Raw genomic sequence first — 19,215 nt, 5'->3', positions numbered from 1 at the left:
TGAATACTATTGCATGTGTCTACTCAGATGATTTTGAGAAAACAGGAGTTGCCATAGGAGGTCAGATCACAGGTATAGTAACTCTGGCAACCTGTCTCTAGGCACCCTTCAGAGGAAGGTCAAGAAATATCACAGTTATGCATTATCATAATGGGTTAAAAAAAAGTAATAACTTTCTCCTAAAGGACTCATTAAGTGCCTTTTTGCATGTGGCTGTCCTTATCTTACAATTACAAATATTCTTTTTTAAGAAGGATATGTATGTTTATAAAAGCAAATGGCAGAATGCGACTGTTGTCCTGGGACACAACATCCCACTTCAGCTGGATTACTAGCATTTTGTGATCACTCAGTGCGCGTGGATGTGTATGAATAATGGCCTTTCTTTCATTGGACCAAAGGGGCAAGTTGCATAGCTGAAGCAGTATGACAGTACTGCCTTGAGCCTGTGTTCCTCTCTCATTAGTTTTATCTTACTTGACTGGTGGAAAAAGCACTTGACTGGTGGGAAAAGCAGTATTATCCACAATTTTGGAAAATAGCCTCTTAGCTGAGGGAAGGGTGTTGTGAGGTGAGAAGAAAGAATATGGGAAGTAAACAGGGGGTCATCAAATGTTTGCAGAAAGGATAAAGGATATATGGTATCAAAGGAGCATTGTAAATAAAACAAAGGTTTAGTGAAAAATAAAATGCTAGAATGACCAAAGTAAATAAGCTCTGTCATATAAGTCAGGTGCTTGAATAGAAACTGCCCAAACACTTAATGTTTGTAAGAAAAGTTATTTCTGTTTTAGTTTAATTTTTCACAAACATTTGCATTTTTTAAAACAAACTTCAGAGTGTTTGGATTACTGGCTTATTCTGAAATCAATTTTACAGAAAGAATTTATGAACTAGTAAAGAAAAAAGACAGTGTTCTATCTTTTCTGTTGCCGCTTAAATACTGATGCAGGAAATCATTTGCCTATTCTCAATTTTATTTGATAGAACAAAAACCCTAAGCAATAAAACTAAGGTCCAAGAAAAACATTTAGCTCGAAAAAAGGTTGAAAAATGTACCCTTGGAAAGACCACTGCTTACATGGGATTGTTCAACAAATTCCTGTTGTGTGAGGTTTGGCATATACTTTCTAAAAATATAAGCATCTGGGGAAACCAGACAAAGCCCAGGTCTTGGACCAAACAAGGCATGCAGCGTGAATCTGTTAGCGATTATATCCATAATGAAATATGTGTCCAAATTTAGCAGTACAAAACCCCCAATACAATATGAAAACACAGCATGTACAGCCCTTACCATAAAATATAGCCAACAGCGAAGGTGCATACTGCAGCCAGTCCACAGCTCCTGCTGGGATACTGATGATGTGTTGTTCTCATCTCGATTAATACAAAGGGCAAAACTGTTGTATGCTGAAAAAAACCAAAACAATGGGGGAAAAACAGGTGATACAAATGATTCTCACTGCATTTCCATGCTAGTTCTACAATAAGAAACTTAATGACAAAAACCTGAAGACAATTTCTTGATGGTTAGAAAGAAAAGGTAAAACGACTCTATAGTTGATCAATAACCCAAACAATATTGTTACTATAACATCCAATTGTTCAAGAGAGCAAAGGAAAACTGAGTGAGCAGAACGTGCTTTTCTTTTTGTCCAGGAATCCAAGGCAGATGCTCAGTAAGTAAAAAGGGGATGTGGCATGCGGGGACACGGGTCTCAGTTCCAGTTTGTCCTTGCAGTTGCAGTCTGTGATCTTTGCCACATCACCTCGGTTATTTTGACCATTCAAGTTAGGAGGCAATGCATCTGATTTTCAGAGACTCTAAGCACAAACAATGCCAAATGAATGAATATAAATGGAGGTATTTAATGCTTCTGAGAATTAGGTTTAAATGTATCTCAATCTGCGGACTTGAAAACAGGGGACATATTTTCAAATGATAGCCTCAATACCTCTGTTCCTCCATCTGTAAGACAGGAGCAATTATCTTCTTCAGAAAGGTGTTGTGAATCTTAATTTGGTAGTTGTTGTGCAAAATGGTTTGAGATTCCCAAATGAAGCATACGAAAGCCAAAGCTGTAAAAACCATTTTCAGCCACTTGTCTTTATTTAGCTGTGAAACTCCTTATTTTGTCATTTTTCCATACACATTTCCTACACTGCCCCTTCTGAGAAGGTCTGTTCATCCAATTAATGTCAGCAGCATGAAAAATTGCATCTAGTCTGCCCCCAACACTCGATGTCTAGATTTCAGAGTGCTGGCAGGCATGAAAATATACATAAGCGAAGAACAAATGTGCCAGGAAATAAACCCCATCATTTCTGAACACACAGCTCACCTAGGACCAGCATTATTGGCGACTCCAGAAACATACCCTGCCTTGCCACCATGGGGCCAAGTTATTGCTGGTGTCTAAAGGGAATTACTTCAGCTGAGAGCTTGGCTCTGGGGCTTGGTGTGACTGTGACCGTGAACTCTCCTGCCCAGTCCACAGGGAGGTCTACAGGTGCAAGGACTGCAAGGGCAGCCTGAGCCCTAAACCAGGTTCAATCCTTCCCCAAGCATTTGATCACCTACTGGAAAAGAAGGTTATGGCTTACGTTGGCCACGTTCTGCCATCAGATGCGCACACGCAGTTCTGGGGGGATCTGGAGGGCTGGATTTTTAAGTTTGTAATAATTATGCTGTAAACCCACACTGATTTTCAGCAGCATGAAGACAGGGCAGGAATGGAGTAGAAATATCCTTGCATGGATAACAGGTCCAAATAAGAGAAAACAGAGTAGAGTCTGAGCCTTTAACAACTGCGGAGAAGGAAGAATTGTTTGAATGGGAAATGATAAGATAATGGAAATGCTCTGGCTCAGAGATGTAACATAATTTGAATCGGATAACTGCTCTGATTTTCAAGGCATTAGTAATTAATGACTAGCATTTGGAGAATGTCAGGTGGATAATACAGCAGTTAGGGGAGCTTTCAATTTCTTCATCTTTTAACAACGTGTTCTGCCCCCACCCCTTTAAACAGTACAAATCAGCATCAAGGGAATGCAAAGATGTTTCACATGAGGTCTGCAATAGACGTGCCCACTATTAGATGAGAGGTCTATAAACTGCAAAGGACTTTCAGAGTCCATTAACAGGGACTGACAGCAAAGCAAGCCCTGGAGATTCACGTGTATGTCTTGCATCTGTATGGAAAAGATCTTCAGAGATCAGTACCTCACTCTGCAGAGCCCCCAAAGCAGGGTACTTGGAGGCTGTGCAAATGTCTCCTGCCCTGCCTCCATAACCTCTTCAAAGAAAAAAACTGAAGACAATGAAGACTAACTCCAAAACCCACCCTTGATATTCCTTGTATGATGTATTCTTGCGATCCAGTCACTTAGTCTTAACTCTTCACTATATGGATGATGGTTACAGAGCTTGTGAGCTCCATTTCTCAATTGAAATGTTTACCGCTTTAGATACTGCTTGTTGATGCACTCTTCATTGATGATAACAACTCAACAGCTTGCCAATTAAAAAGTAGTTAAAATAATTTCAGCAATCAACCCTTAATCTAGAGTCCTCTTCTCCTTTCCCTCCTCCCAATTCCTGTGGTTATATAATAAAATAGGTCACTATTTTCCTAAATTCTCCCTTCTGCTCTTTTCTAAAGGTAAGAGGGGGTGGGGGAGAGGGTAATGAGCTGTATCACTATAGAGTTTGTGTACAAAATCCTGTTAAAAGTACAGTGCAATTAAAAGTATAAGCAGAAAATGAGACGTGTACCTTTAATCTTAGTCTGTTATAGCAAATGTCAACGCTACCTGCAAACACTGCAGTTTTACAAATCCAGAGTATGAACTTTCGTTTAAAATGTTCTAGTTAAACTGCCACTCTGAAAAGCTGTTTCAGAACTTTACCCAAACTACAACCAAGATAAAATTTCCCTTTCCTACATTTCAGCCCCTCCAAAAACCTTAATTTAAAAACCATGAAATTTTGTAGGCAGGGATACCTTGTGTCAAACAGTGCCAATTAAAACTCTGGAGCTATAAATACAAATTTGAATCAGACTGGCACCCGGACTCAAGTCTAGTGAAGGTGAGCAGGGTTCAAATGGGCTTGGAGTGGGATCCATCAGGGCTGGGATGTTGGAGGAGGCCAGAAATTTCATGCTCTCTAACGTTTTTTGCCACCTGATTTCTGAATAAACTTGGGCCAATGGGAATCTGAGGCTTAGAGAGAAAATACCATTGATGCGTCCTTGACCTGTTTGATAAAGATCACACCGTGCTGATCAAAGGTGCTCAATTGGTGCTACTGGGACTGATCCCTTTTACTTACTGGCAGGCTGCAGGACAGCACAACATTTCTCACCTTGTTTGTTGAAGTATCTCCAGGGCCTTACTTGAGAGAAGACTAAGGAATGAGGAAGTTCAAATAACAAGGAGGTTTATATGGTAAGGATGATTAGCTGCTGTAACAGCTTTCCAGTAGTTGTTATTTTGCACCATTTAAAGTCTTTAAGAAAAGGGCAAATTTATAATTAGAGTATAATGACTAGTACAGTATTGTAATATTATTAAACTATGCCAGCACTAGTAATCAATGCTATATTGATAAGGCACTTTTATTATGGACTAAGTATTCACAAGCAAAGCTGCATTTTTACCTGGACACTTAATTCTGCTCCCACTGAGATCAGCTGCTCCTGTGAGACAGTTTTGCATGTATGACTGTGCTTACACTAGCGGGTACATCAGGGAGCACCATCTACATCAGCCAGGAAGGCGACACTCGCTGCATGTGCACCCTGGGGTGACCGCAGGCTCACAGTAGCCCCCAGCCTTGCCAGGACAGCAGCGAGGGAGCTAACGAACCCTATCGTTAGGCTGAGCTCTTATCTTGGGCTCAGTAACTATATCTACTTGCAAGAAAATGTGCCCTGTCAGCTTCTCCTGCCACGACTGCAGTGCTACCTGCCGAGGTGCCCTCCCAGCCACAAACCACTTTTTCTCTACAGTGCCAAGGCAGTGACCCTCAGACCCATTTTCAACCCCTCTCTGAAGCATCCATCTGCCAAGACCGCCTTGTGAGTTGAAGGGTGGCCGTAAGACCCCATTACCCGTCTGCAGCATTGCCCTGCTCAGAGCCCTTGTGCCCCATCATTGTCTGTCCCCGCAGCGGGGAAGGGAGCTTTGACAGATCTTTAAGTTTGCTGGGTCTGCTAGCAAGTGGTGGTCTCTGCAGAGCAGGAAGCTGCAATTTCCTCCCCATTTTGTGTCCACCACATGGTGCTTCTTCCCAAGGTCCTATCACCTACAAGTGGGGAAGACATGTGGCTTGCTGAATCTTCAACTACTGGTAACGATGCATGAAAACAGAGAGAAACCAGCCTGACATGCGGAGCTTGGGTGGAATTTGCAGGAAGGTTATCATATGGAGAATTTGATCCAGAAAACACTCAGGAGACTAAAGGAGCAACCTCTGAGTGAAGATGAATTAGCCCACAGTGCAAAAAAAGCCACCCCGAGAGCTGCAGGTGAATTAATTCCTAGAACCACTGCCCTGCTTCCTGAGAGAAACTCTGCTCATTAATGACTCTTTAAAAGATATTTTTAAAATAGACACCACCTCCCACATGGTATGTATGTGCCTATTGATATTTGAGACTGGAAAATCGCATTACAAATAGGCAGCACATCTGCAGTGTTGGCTTGACAAGTTGAGCTTTGATGGAGGACTGTACTTCCCCATTCTAGGTGTGTGCTGCAACAGGTAGTTGGAAAAAAAGATTTTATGCAAATCAGGTACATTAAGAATGAGTTCTGTAATAGTCTTTAGGCAAATTAAGTGCTCATTCTTGAAAGCCTGATTATATATTTTATCTTCCAACCAGTAAGTGCTGCTTTTTTTAACACTGTTTTCATCAATACCTTGCTTGGCCTTTTCCCTTAACTGTGTTTTAAAGGTAATGTTAAAGCTTTTCAAAAGGTGCTAAACTGACAGCTTTATGTAGGTATCTTCTGTCCTTAGCACAAACATGGCAGTGCTGCCTTCCCAAGTCACCCAGTCCTGATCTGCAGAGACTGTCCAGAACTACCTTTACGACAAGGAGTTCCCTCTAAAAAAGCATCTGCTTTCTCAGACGCCCAGTCAGTACGCAGAAGTCCTGCAGCGATTGTGAAACCATTTGGCAATCACGTAAACTGTGACTATAATTCACTTCGACCAACAGAAGACTGCAACTTGTTACTCAATTTGATCAGACTAAAAACTACAGGGTATAGGACATTTTAGTTCAATGGAAATACCATGGACCTCTACTGAGAGCGCTTCAGCGTGACATTCGGCCTGCAATCTTAAGAGTCAGCAGAAGCCCAGTGACAAGAAAGGAGGCCTCGCAGCTTTGATGTCACCAACACTTTAACTGATAGGACTGGGAGCCTCCTGGAAGTGCTGGTGCTCCCTGGAACAAGGAGGCTGCAGATGGGTCTTCACCCACAGAACTTGTGCAGCCCAGGACCTGGAGGGCTGCATCTGCCACCCAAAGCTGTGTCCGCGTCAAAGCCTCTGCCCTGGCAGGGACAGCTGCTCTAACATCTGCTGGGGAAACTACCCTGCAGCACACCACCACCGTCCCTGAGACTTACGCTGGTATGAATTTGACGGAGGCCCCCTTCTTTACACCCTGCTGTGCGAACTGCTGTGCAAACTGCTGTGTCTGCTGGCTGCTTCTGCTTTCTGTCTTTCTAAATTCCTCTATAAAATCCAGTTTCCATCAGTGGGATGTTACCCTTCACTTTTTTTTGTTCTGAACTCACAACCAGATTACGTGTTGTTAAACAGCAGCTGCATGTCAGAATGCATGAAGCGATCTGTCTGCATCGCCTTCTTACCTCTCAGGGGTTTGTGCAGCACCTTGAGATTAAAGGTTTTACAGAAACGACCAGCAAAATTACCTGTGCCCATTAATTTAATATCACTACTGGTGTATTCACCTTAGAAACCAATACTAATAGACCTAAAAATCGCTACAGTTGTAGTCAGCACCATTTGTAGAGTAACAGCAGTAAGAAAGCTGCATTTTCCACATGTTCCTAGCAAAGTAACATGGAGAACCAGATCAAAAACGAGTAAAACAAGAGGCACGATCATGATTTACTCATTGAGAAACTTCTGAGAAAGGAACAGCTGGCAAGAGAGTATTCATGTGTCATCTGAAGGATGATACCTTCCACCGAGGCAGCCTAATCCATAAAGAGAGCAGCAGGATATCAGAGCTGGGTGCATAATAAATTGGAATCCTTGAGTGAGTCTGAGCCCTTCTGAGACTGAAAGCGCTGGTAGCACTTTTCCTCTTACAAATGAGAAATTATGACTATTAACTGAGACATGCTGATGCACAGGATGCACTCCAAGGCAGCCACAGACAGCTCATTAATTGTTATTGTAGGTTGGAGGGAGGAAGAAGTATTGCATGATCTAAACAAAGACCAATACCCTGTAATGCCACAAAACACACAAGAGCCAGAGATAACCATTTTCAATCAATATAAGAGTGTAGTGTTCTTTGAAAAGAAAATTAACACTTCCTCTTTAACATTACCCCCTCTTTTCCTCTTTTCTGTAGATAAATACAGTGGACATGGCATACCTGACTTAACAGGAATTGTATCTCTTTCTCCCTGCATACCTAATGTTGACAGATTTGTTCTCATTGTTTTCTATGCAGTACATACTATATATTGAAATAGCAGTGTCAATCTGATCTCACTCCTATGACTGTAGTAGTGTCAGGGAGGTTATATATAGGTGTTTATAGAACTTCCATAGTGCCAATCACTGAAGCACTTCAGCACCTCAAAAGCATTACTAAACACACCCTCACAGCAGCCCTGATCTGTAGGGGCATTATATCCTATCCCCATTTTGCAGGGGGGGCAAGATGGAGATGGCATGCCTCACTCAAGGTCATGTAGGGTAGCTACAGAGGAATGGAGAACCGCATTGTATTCCTCAGTTCCATTCCTGGGTGTCAGCCTAAGATGAGCAAGCACATATAAAGAAGTAACAAAAATTTGGTATGAAAGCCAATCTACTCATTCAAGTTTATAGCTCTGAGACATCTTGGCCCTTTCAGCATCTCTCAGTTGTTACCTTGATCAACCCTCTGTCCTGGTTCCCCTCTGTGTTTGGAGGCTTCTTCAGCTGCCTGCCTCTGAGCTGTCTGTCTCTCTCCCATCTCAGCTCCTGCTGCTTCAGGCTGCTTCCTTGCAGCTCCCATCCTACCAGCCCAAGTGACCCCTCTGTGCCCTCCTGGCCCTGATTCAGTAGCTCCCAGGGTGACGCATCCTGACTTCTGTCTGGGCCTCCTTCAGTCACCACAGGTCCTCCCTTCACATCTATCAGTATGTTTGGCAGGCACAGGTAATGCCTTAACTTGACACATCGAAATCTAGGTCACTTGGATTTGAAACAAGATGATGGCAGGGACAGGACAGGACTGGGCACAGCACATCGGATACAGCAAAACTGTGCAAAACCAGTGCCACCTTGCCAAATGGAACAGCATTGCTACATGTTTCATTTTCTTTAACCGTATCATTCAATGTAACTACTTTTAATGCATGTCATGTATCCAGATATCATTAAACACATGCAAAGTGCAATGTCACATAAGTCACCTCTCTCCTTTGGCTGGGATCCCTTAACTAGGATTTTTGTTCCTTCCATGCCGTGCCCAAACTCCCCAGTCAGCTCCCGACAGCATGCCCTGCACTACCATTAGGAGACTTTTAAAATACAAGAGAATCAACAAAGCCCAGGTTCTGTGCACTCAGCCACAGGTGACCAAACCCTGCAAACCCCAATTTATTTTCAACCCCAAGTCCTTATTTTTGACACAAAATCCTTAAGAAAAACATACCACTAACAAAGTGGAACATACACACACCTACACCCTGGGCAAGGATCACTCATTAATTGCAATGTTATGCAAAGTAGTTTTTCTATGTATTTTGTTCAGCTTATTTGCCTCTTACCAGTTAAACCACTTGCCCTAGAATTTCTTAAACTACTATTTGCAAAAATGTTTATCTAGGCCAAGAAATATATCCTTGTCTCTTACAATCATCCTTAAAATCAATGTTTATACACACACACACACACAGACGCACGCACACATGCTTACATGTATCACTGAGATTTAATTTGCATGAATGAATGTTGACTGTTCATGCAGGTCATGCTGAAAAAGTGCTAGTAAAGTCATTGAGCCTTATGTACTTCTAGCACAAAAATCCCTAAAGGAAGCTTGCAGATGTATTTTAGCAATGATTTAAAACAATTTTACTCATATGGAAAATAGTATCCCTTTCCTTGAAAAGCCAACTCCTTCCATATCATGAGTCTAATTGCACTGGCCTCAAAAGGAGAAAATAATTTGTATCAATATGTTTTCTAAATCTCTTTAACTGACTTGAAAAGTTTACCTGTACATAAAATGTACCATGTTAAATTCTAATATCTGGCAATCTCCCACGGCTAGCAATAAGCCTTTCACAGAAGGGTATTTTTGGCTTCATGATAGCCAAAGTATCCTCTTTCTAACCTGAAGATGTTGGACTCTGAATCTGTCACTGGTCCAGGACTTAATATTGCTTGTCCTGGGCTTTGGGCCAGTATAATTTGGGGAAAGAAATTCCACATTTGGGAAAATCAAGAAACCATTATTTGGCAGTTTCTTTTTCAAATGGTGGCTCTTTGATGCTATTCGGAAATTTAAAATCTTGGAAGTGGTTACTGAGGAGGTGGATTTATTGGGTGTTGTGCAGCTGAGGTAGCCAAAGGTCAAACTTTGGTCTATCACATGGTGACTGCAACTATCTGCAACTTGGTTCAAACAATTTATCTCACAGACATTGTCATTATCTTTATTTAATTATTTCTCTATATTATACATGCAAACTCCTTTAATAAATAACTCTAGAGGATGTAACCTCCTAAGCTTTTTCGTTCTCATATTACAGAAACCAGTACCAGACCAATGTGAGCGTGGTCTCGTTACTGCACCCAGCGATCTGTCTGTAACCGGTTTTGCCTGACGTGCATTGCCCTGGGTCTTCCAAATAGCACGTACTCCAATGCGAGGCAGAGGTGCATGAGGGAAGAGCTTCTCCAGCTACGGTGCATGTGCCCCTGGCCAAAGCACTGCACTAGCATCAGCTCCGTGTTCCTCCAGCCTGTGCAACGGCGGAGGGCTAAGCTGTGCCGCAGTGGCTGGACACCAGCAGCTACTGCCGAGTGACCCGATGACCGGTGACAAGCTGTGCCCAGGCACCAAAGCACCTCTCAGCTCCGCACTCAGCTTTGCTGATGGCACCTGCTGCAGGAAAAAACTGCTGCTGGTCTTGCATTCTGTGCTTAGCATACAGAAGCCAGGCCAAGGCAGGGTCTAGAGGCGCCACAAGATTAGTAAGATCAGGAGTGATGTGCTTTCAGTGGGTGAGTAAGGCACTAGCATGTGCTGGGGTGTGGGGAAGAGAGGGATTGTGGTGGGGGCATAGTGAAGGCAGGAGGCATGGGCTGGGGTCCTGCATTTGTTGAGGGGCAGATGGGGCAGCAGGTATGGTTGGAAAACTTGTTGAGGGGGAAGATAAGTTTGTGCAGGAAGGCAGGGGAAGAAAGACAGAGGTGCAGCCCTGCTTGTGTCTCCTAGAGCTGCTTCTCCTCTGCAAAGAAGGCACATAAGCAAACAAGCCTGGGGAACATCCTGAACTAAGGTCTTCTGTCACGAAAACACAATGACATTCCCTACTTGTTTTACCCCCTACATGACATACTTTATTTAGAAGAATCATTCCACTTCAGACACAATTAGTTCTAAATGCTATTGTTCATGTTAAAACAATTGTTATTTTGATTGATAGTAAAAGCTTACACACCATAGTAAAGGCGGCAATGTCGGACACAAAGACATTACAAAATCTATAACCTGACCCTTTAAAACCTGACTTGAACCATCAGATTTGACTTATGAGACTAGTTACAATAGTGCTTCATGCAAAAAGCATTACGTTAATGCTGGATCAGGCAAAGTTGCCAAACACACCCTGGCATAATTAATCAAGAATATTTGAAAAACAGATCGCCTCCAAGAGGTTATTGATTTCCTGTCACGACACGTTTTCCTCATGAGGTGCTACAATGCTATGTATCTGAGATGTGCTGGCGTTTATTTTTCAGTGACTAAGCCTTGATCTATCTTCCTGGATTCCTGCCACTGGTGCACTGACATCTGCAACTACTCATGTTTGACAGTCTCATGCATGAACTATGTGGCTTCCAACTTGGATGGGATTAGTATAGGAGACTTTCTGAATACTTCAAATGTAATTGAAAGCAGATAAATACAAGGGTCTCAAGAGGGTGGCATACTTTTTACAAATGGATTTGCGTTAAATCACGTGTATACATGCTTAGACTGAGAAAGATCTTAGTGTTAACCAGTATAGCATGCAAGAAAGTGATTGCCCTTGTTCTTAAATACGTATGAATCCCGATAACGTCACATCTTTCTAAAATCCAAATATGCTGCAAGCCTAAAGTGTGGTTTAGACAAGCATGAAAAGGTACACATTTGGGAAGAAGAGTGGGGGAAGAGGAATGTATTCGGAGACTGGCAGGTGTCTTGCCTTTCATCCATGCTTGAACTAAGGCTTTAATGTCTTCTGTGAACCATCCCTGCCAAGTGATGAGAGCTGAAGACAAACTACACAACACGTAAGTTGAGATTATACTGTATAGTGTCAAATGTCAGCAAATAAGAAATGATGTTTTCTTTTAGAGCAATATTCAACCACATTCCTTACATAGAACACACTTCTATTTACCTGATCTTCTCAGTAAATGTGGACATTGATATCATAATCTGTAAATGTATTTCTGTACATATTTACTGAATACTGGAAAATAGAGGATGTAAATAAAACTGACATTAACGCTGCTGTACAGAGTTTATCTTTCACATTTCCTTACTTTTTTAGACTTTGAACTCTGCAAACATAAGTAATCTTGCTTTAATGCAGATAATGCAGAGCTCAATAAATCTTTCAATGGGAAATGGTCTGCTATTTCCTGCTGTCGAATACCTGTTTGAGGATTGCAGTGATGGGCAATATATGAGCATCACAAGAGGACAGCGATACTGAACATATATGAAATCAAAGGGCTCCAAGATGATCAGGTTGCAGTGGAGCCGTGATACTCATAGTACTAAAGCTCTGAGTTGTTCTCTGGGTTGTCTTGCAGAGTCTGGCCTGATATTTTCTGTTCAGCTTAACCTTGATATGCCTGTCTCTGCTTGCCTCACTAACAGCTCTGTCCCCAGACAAGCTGATCTCACTGAGCTATCAGTGACCTGCACGGCTTTTCTATTTTAGATGTGAAAAAGGAAGAAGAGCTGGAGATGAGATGTGATTCTTCTTACCACATGGTAGCATTTTTCCTAGCAAGGAGGGGAGCAGAACTGTTGCATGTGTAAGGTCAGTGGTTCCTGAGAGAACAGTAGGTGAGCAGGAGGGTTGCAATGGGATGAGTGGTCTCATGTGTCATACTCTGGAGAACCCTGGAGGAAGGAAGTCTTTTGGCTCTGCCTGGTGTCGCAGCTCCTGCCATGGAATAAAGTCCTCAAGGACTTCTGCTGCAGCCTCCCAGCAACAGAAATCAGCTGAGATCTGAAGTAGTTAATGTGAGGTACCCCTTGGACTCCTTCCCAGGACCCTGCTAAATGTGGTCAGAGAAGTTCATCAGTTTGGCGATGCTCATAGTATCATAATGCATTTTTCTGGTACTAGAAAATGTATCTATATTCCCCTATTGCCACAGGGATTCCAGACAGAACTTCCTTTGCAGCACCTGCTCATAAAGCTGTACAATCAGTCATCTGTAAAGTTTTGCCATGTATCCTTCAGTTGGTCTGATCTCTTCTGTGCTGGGGGATGGATGCCAGTTTTGGGACTGAGGTCACCCAGACATGCAAGTGTTTCATGACACTTTACCTTTAAACATAAGAAATATCTGTTTTTACTGTGAGGGTGATCAAATGTTGAAAGTGGTTGCCCAGAGAGGTTGTGGAGTCTCCATCCTTGGCGATATTCAAAACCTGAGTGGACAGTGTCCTAGGCTACTGGCTCTTGCTGACCCTGCTACAGCAGGGGGGTTGGACAAGACGATCTCCATGGGTGCCTTCCCACCTCAGCATCTCTGTGATTCTATGACCCTATGTCCCTAATTGCCTGGCTGTTATGGTCACTGGCCTTTATATCCAGTCTTGTCAGTCCGCAGTACCTCTTCTTCCACCTCCCCTCCCTGGCCAACGTTGGGTCTGTAAAAAGTTGCTGCATTTTGTACGTGGTCTTTGATACCATCCCCTTGGTTCTCTAGGGTAAAAGCAGAAAGGAGAGCTGAACCACCCTGACCTGCAGTATTTCCACCCTGTGCACTTCAGAAGTCTCTCTTGTTCAGACTCTAAAAGTATTTTCTAAATAGCCCTGTAACTGTCACTGTTTGGTAGCTGAGGAACAGAGAAATGACAGGAAGGCCCCAGTTCTACATGTGGTTTCCTCGCTGTTAATGATCCCATTGTGTGCGAATGTGTGTTTGAGCTGGAAGATTATGGAAATGCCTCTCAGGTGGGAACGGACTAGCCTCACGAGACACATTTTGTAACGTTAGCTATAACATTGTTCTGTTGAAACTAAAATACTCAGTGACTGCAAGTGCAAGAATTGCAGAGTAAACCCTTACAAACAAGGAAGATCACTACAAATGTGTCATTGAAGAGGGATAACTGATTCTGAGCTGCCCGAGATGATCTGATTGACAGAGGCCTTATACTGGAGAATGGCATCTGTTGGGAAGGGGAGAATGCACATTTAATTAAAAGCACTCCAGCTCCACAGCAGTGGTAGTTTCCACCGGGCCAGGATGCACGTATGGGAGCCAGCATGGCAGGCTAGGTGGGCGCAGGAAGCTGGGCAAGAGAAGGAGACCTCTTGAAAACAGCAGGTTAGCTGAGAAAGGCTGGTTAGGGCCTCCTTCTCCAGAATGAGAGCTGCAGCCACCTCAGCTGCACCAGCTGACAGACAGATTTGCTCAGATTTGGGTCTGTGCCAAGCCAGGACAGGAAGGTATGAGGAGCCCATGGTGGAGACAGCAAGGATGGGGGCTACTCTCCCAGGCCTGAGACGGAGGACTGAGTTAAAAGCATTGCAAAGGCATGCCAGAAGGAGAAGAGACTTACCTAATACTGCTGGTTTATTCATCATGGGCTTCCCCATGGAATTTTTTTTTCCCCACCAATAAGGTTATCTTTGCTTTAAGCCCTTGGAGCCATTGCTAGCAAGCAGTTAGGCACTGCTGCTTAGGGGCACCCACATGTGTAATTCACTTCTGCAAGTTTCTAGGTGGGGTCTTGTGCCAGTGTTATTTTCAGCAAGAATACTGAAGTGATTGAACCTGGCCCGTCTGACTGGCAGCAGCACTGGGCAGAGAAGGGTACATAATGTATGCCCACATCAGACTGCGCGCTCCACCCTTGTTCCTCCTCTGCTGCTGCTGCCACTGCTGCTGTACTGCATTCTTAGTGGGTTACTAAACTTTGTACAGGCATTTCTGCAGAAGGTACCTGGCAGTAGACTGGTATTAGTATTTTAATTACTTGACCTATTGGCCTACCTTGTTGAGCAGTCTTCTTTAGCCCTATAACCAACTTCTTAATGCTCTCCACTATTGAACAAAATATAAGGAAAAGCTTGCTGCACCGATGAAATGTCCAACAGCACTGGAACTACTATAAAAGACTTGAAACTATATTATGGTCCTTAGATAAATCTTAAACTTTACACAGCTATCTCTAGTACATTCTGCAGTGCATGACACTGCTTTCTCATCTCAGGAATATCAGTTACTATTCTGCCATTTTACTGCAAAAAAAAAAAAGAGCAAAATATAACTAAAACCCCAGACTTTCCAGCGAACTGGGATGAAAAGTATATTAAGAGACCCTTGATAACCCAGAGACAGTATGGGATCAGCAAGGATTATCACAGTATAATTCCTTGTGATGGTGGTATATCATTAGTCTTGTTAATAACTAAAATAACTTCTGTCAGTATGCTTTATAAAAACTCCAATTAACCCTTCTAACATTTCTGTCAGACAGTGGGAAAAAAAAGAAAAGCACTTTATCAGTGATGAAATGCACACAAAGAAAGAAAAAGCATCTTGTCTAAACCAAGGTGATAGGCAATCAGTGATGGATTTCGTACTGGAATGCAGGTGTTGGCAATGCCTTCAACTGGGCTCAGCCCATGTCACCACACCGCTCCCCTGTCAGGAGGTCAAAGTCGCAACAGTCCTAGTGGGAAGTCCACAGCTACTTAAGGGCTTGAATGTACTGACCTCATACATTCATGGCAGCAGGAGAAGAAAATCATGTGGACAAAATCCAATAGTTTAGGTACCCAATCAAAGCAGATTATTTCAAAACTTTTTATTAAATGTGAGCACATCTGCCTCTCTAAACATCAATGTAGACATGCTAGAAGGAACACAAAATGGCCAGAGCAATACTTGGGCTGTTGCCTGTGAAATTTATTCTTGTTCTGACCCCTCTCTGCTAGTGAAAGCAGAGAGCAACTGAGTGCTTAAAACTAATGGACTTCAGCTTCAGGGCAACTTTAGACAGGGTCCATGAATTTAAGCCCAGGCTTAGCAGCATGCATCTAAGTGACTCATACTGTCGAGATTGAAGGATTCATGGCACGCCTTCAGCTAGGCATATCTTGGGAAGCAGAAAGGATTCAGTAGTAGGTTAGGGAGCCAGGAATATGATAATAATATTTGGGAAGGAGTTCCTGGACTGTTTCCAATCTCCCCTTCCCAGGAAAAGTCAACAACACATTTAGGAATAACCACAAGTAAAAGAAGCTAATAGAAACTGCACTTTCGTGTCCTCCTCCAGTCTGCCTTCAGATGGGATCAAGGGGCTGAAATGACTCTAGCAATGTTAGTGGATGACCTCATGGTGGCTACAGACATACTACAAACCCCTATGCCACAACCACTGTCGAAACAAATACTCACTCTGTCTCTCCCACACAACAGCTGGGAACCTGGCAAACACCAACCAGCCTCTAGCACTCCTGTAAAGCAGGGAAGCAGTGTCCATGTTTTAAAAAGAGAACTGAGTTATCAAAACTGTAAATTATTTGCATACAGTACGTTAAGTGGCAGCACTAAGAACTGTGCCTTGATCCTTCAGGAAACCTTCTCTAGTGATCCTTCTCCTCTACTGGTAGCTAAGACACAAGCTTCTTCCCCCAGGCAGAAGGTTCTCCCTCCGTGCCGGGGAGGATGAGCCGGCGGTGAGGCATGAGGGCACTCAGCTGAGCCCTGCTGCACAGCCGGGTACTGGTGACCGAGGGGCACAATGCTGCAACGGCTTCCTTCGCCCAAGCAGGACTTAAGGAGCTCTCTACTGTACTTCCCCCAGTGTACTTTACAGATGATGGACTGGTTTTGGCCAAAAAGTGGAGAGGCCTTCTCACTCTGCATCTGGGAGAGGTCAACAGCTCCTCTAGCCAGTAAATCCTTGTCTGAGAGTTGCAGATATGGTATTAAATCAATTGTTTACAGCTGCTTTTGTGAGGGAAGGGTTAATACAAAAATCTTTTATTTTTGAGAAATTAAAGCAATGCGGATTTAAGCTGTTTTTTTTTTATCTTTAAAGAAAAAAACAATTCCAGTTTTTCCCCTTAAAAATAAAAAATAATTGCAGTATTTATTTGATTCAATCTGAAAAGCCATTTTTCATTAAAAAGTAGTCTGAATTTAATATGTGACCAGCTCTGGTGGTAAAGTAATTGACCAGTGCTGCTGAAAAAATGTCCCACTGCCTACTAGAATTCCTTTGTGAAGAACAGATGCATCTAGTAGGACTGAAATATTTGGAAGATCTTGCTAAAAGTCATTTTTCATCAAGGACATTAGCACTCTATTTGTCAAAGCATTCAGAAAGCTCCTTAATTCTGCTGGACTCATTGCTAATGCTGCTGCCTATGTTGGAACAGTAATAATCTCCCATTTAATAGGAAGCCACATTCTTTCCTTTTGGGTGAGGATTTGCAAATGGCAGTCTATTCATTCATTTATCAATTCCAGATGTATTTAATAGCCTTTCAAATTGAAAGTGGGGAAACAAAAATTAGATTAATTGTAATATGGCAACAGTCTTCAGTACACTATACCATGCTTTCTGCCCTCTAAGGGCTCCTAAATCACTTCAGCTACCATTTTGGTGCCTTGGGTGTATTGAGAGCAGGGAAACCTCCAGCCCTGACTTCATTTGGTATGAGCCACCACCACCTGAAGCATTCTTTCTCCTCCTATCTTTCCCCTGTAAAATCCCTCTCTCCCTTTCTGCTTCCAGCCTCACATTGACTGGATGCTGCTCTGCTCCTCCATTCTCTCTCCACTTGTGCTGCGCAGTGTGAAGCCAAGTGTTAACACGGGCTTTGTAAGTGCATGTCCTGTCCAGCTTTTGGTAGAGGAGAAATTCCCCAGCCTGTCCTGTCTTCCTTCTTTATGCTCTATTCCAGTACCACACACAAGAGAAGCTACCACTTCATTCATAGCCACAGCGAGAGGCAGGCTTTCTAGAGACAGTGCATCTATGAAGTCCTCCAAGGAGGATAGCTCATGAAGTTGGAGAAAAAGCATTCTTGGTTAAGGATGCTCAAGTTTAAAATGTGGAGTGTGAGAAAAGTAAATGAACCATATCATTGGTATTTTTAACACTGTGAAAGGCAGTATTTTCCCAGTCTTGCAAGGACAGAAAAAAAAAGAAAAAGGAAGCAGTGGCAAAAACCAAACCAAGCGAGCATGCAGAGCCCAGGTAACATAAAGGGGGAGGCAAAGAGCAGAAGCCACTAGAGACGTTGCACATCACAAGTTCCAGTTCTTGCTATTAATATGGCACAAACTATTTATGCTCCCTGCTTACTTCCCAGTGAGAGGTGGGCAACTTACCTTGCATCTTGAGCGGGCGTGTGCGAGGCAAAAGCATACAGACAGACATAACAGAGCAGATGGAGAACATATGAGTCAAAGAATGCTCTGTAAACAGACATTACAGAAGAGGATAGGTGGAAGAAGACTTTTTTATTAAGTGCTATTAGCATTTCCTTAGGAGCCTATTCCTTTAGCATAAGGAAACAGTCCTTCTTGTAAGGAACTGAAAAATATTTGTTTTACTGATTGCTTTGGTAGAGATGTAAGTTTTGGGAATCTGAACTATAAGATGAAAGCTCAGCACTGCTAATGATATTTGCATAGGATGTATGTATCTTAGCCTGGAGGGTGACACAAGCTGAATATGTAACATAAGCTGTGTATTTCAAAGAGAAGATATACAGCTTCCCAGCATTTTCTCATTTCCGTTTCAGCTCTTCATTCTTTCTTAATCTCTTTTTAAGAGAGAATGAAACATGAGGAAAGTCTCTGGATATCACTTTTTTTTGTTGCACTTGCTGATAAAAAAAGGGAAAATCATGGGGATACGGATAAAACGGGAGGAAGAAAACCCATAGTGGTAAAAAATCCAAACCACTGAAGTTTAAGTTTTGATGAAAAAAAACAGATTTAAACAACAATTATGAAAAAGCAGGTTCTAGCTAAAGCCAAAGGTTTATTTTTTGTTGGAAATAGCTTTTAATTATTCTATTCAGCTTTTGATACCTTCCACCTATAAAGTGATAATGAATACATGATTTTAAAATTCATCACAAGTTCCAAAATGCACTTTAATTATGTACCTTATTAATGTACTTTAATAATGTCCACACATAGATACATTAGTGTATCTTGTAAATATAAAACTCCTACCATTTTAAACCTAAGATATCAGCAATCTTAAAATGTCATGCACCTGCAAAATAACATACGTTGTTTTTACCATAAGCATGTGTGTATGAGAGCTACATGGTTCTTAAGATCCTGATGAAGTATTTTGGCTTCTTGAGGCACACCACCTCTTTGTAATATTTGCAGAAAGAAATCTGCTGCAAGTTTTTGTTAAAGCCTACATGCAACCACTCAGTAAATACATGTATCTCCTGGCAGGTCAATTATTCTCAAGGTTTCCACTCAAAGACGAA

General features: G+C 42.4%; 1 protein-coding gene across 1 annotated transcript in view; it reads right to left on the bottom strand.

The window, feature by feature from the left end:
- Positions 1–19,215, bottom strand: part of AIG1 (androgen induced 1) — a 124,754-nt gene that overhangs the window by 12,992 nt on the left and 92,547 nt on the right. The window contains exon 4 of the mRNA XM_075035885.1: positions 1,298–1,413. Within this exon, the coding sequence (XP_074891986.1) occupies positions 1,298–1,413 (116 nt within the window). The remainder of the gene's footprint in view (positions 1–1,297; positions 1,414–19,215) is intronic.

Source organism: Buteo buteo, chromosome 9 (genome assembly GCF_964188355.1).
Source record: "Buteo buteo chromosome 9, bButBut1.hap1.1, whole genome shotgun sequence".
Lineage (NCBI taxonomy): Eukaryota > Metazoa > Chordata > Aves > Accipitriformes > Accipitridae > Buteo > Buteo buteo.
Note: the sequence above shows the minus strand (reverse complement) of the source record. Positions and strands in the feature narration are given on the sequence as shown.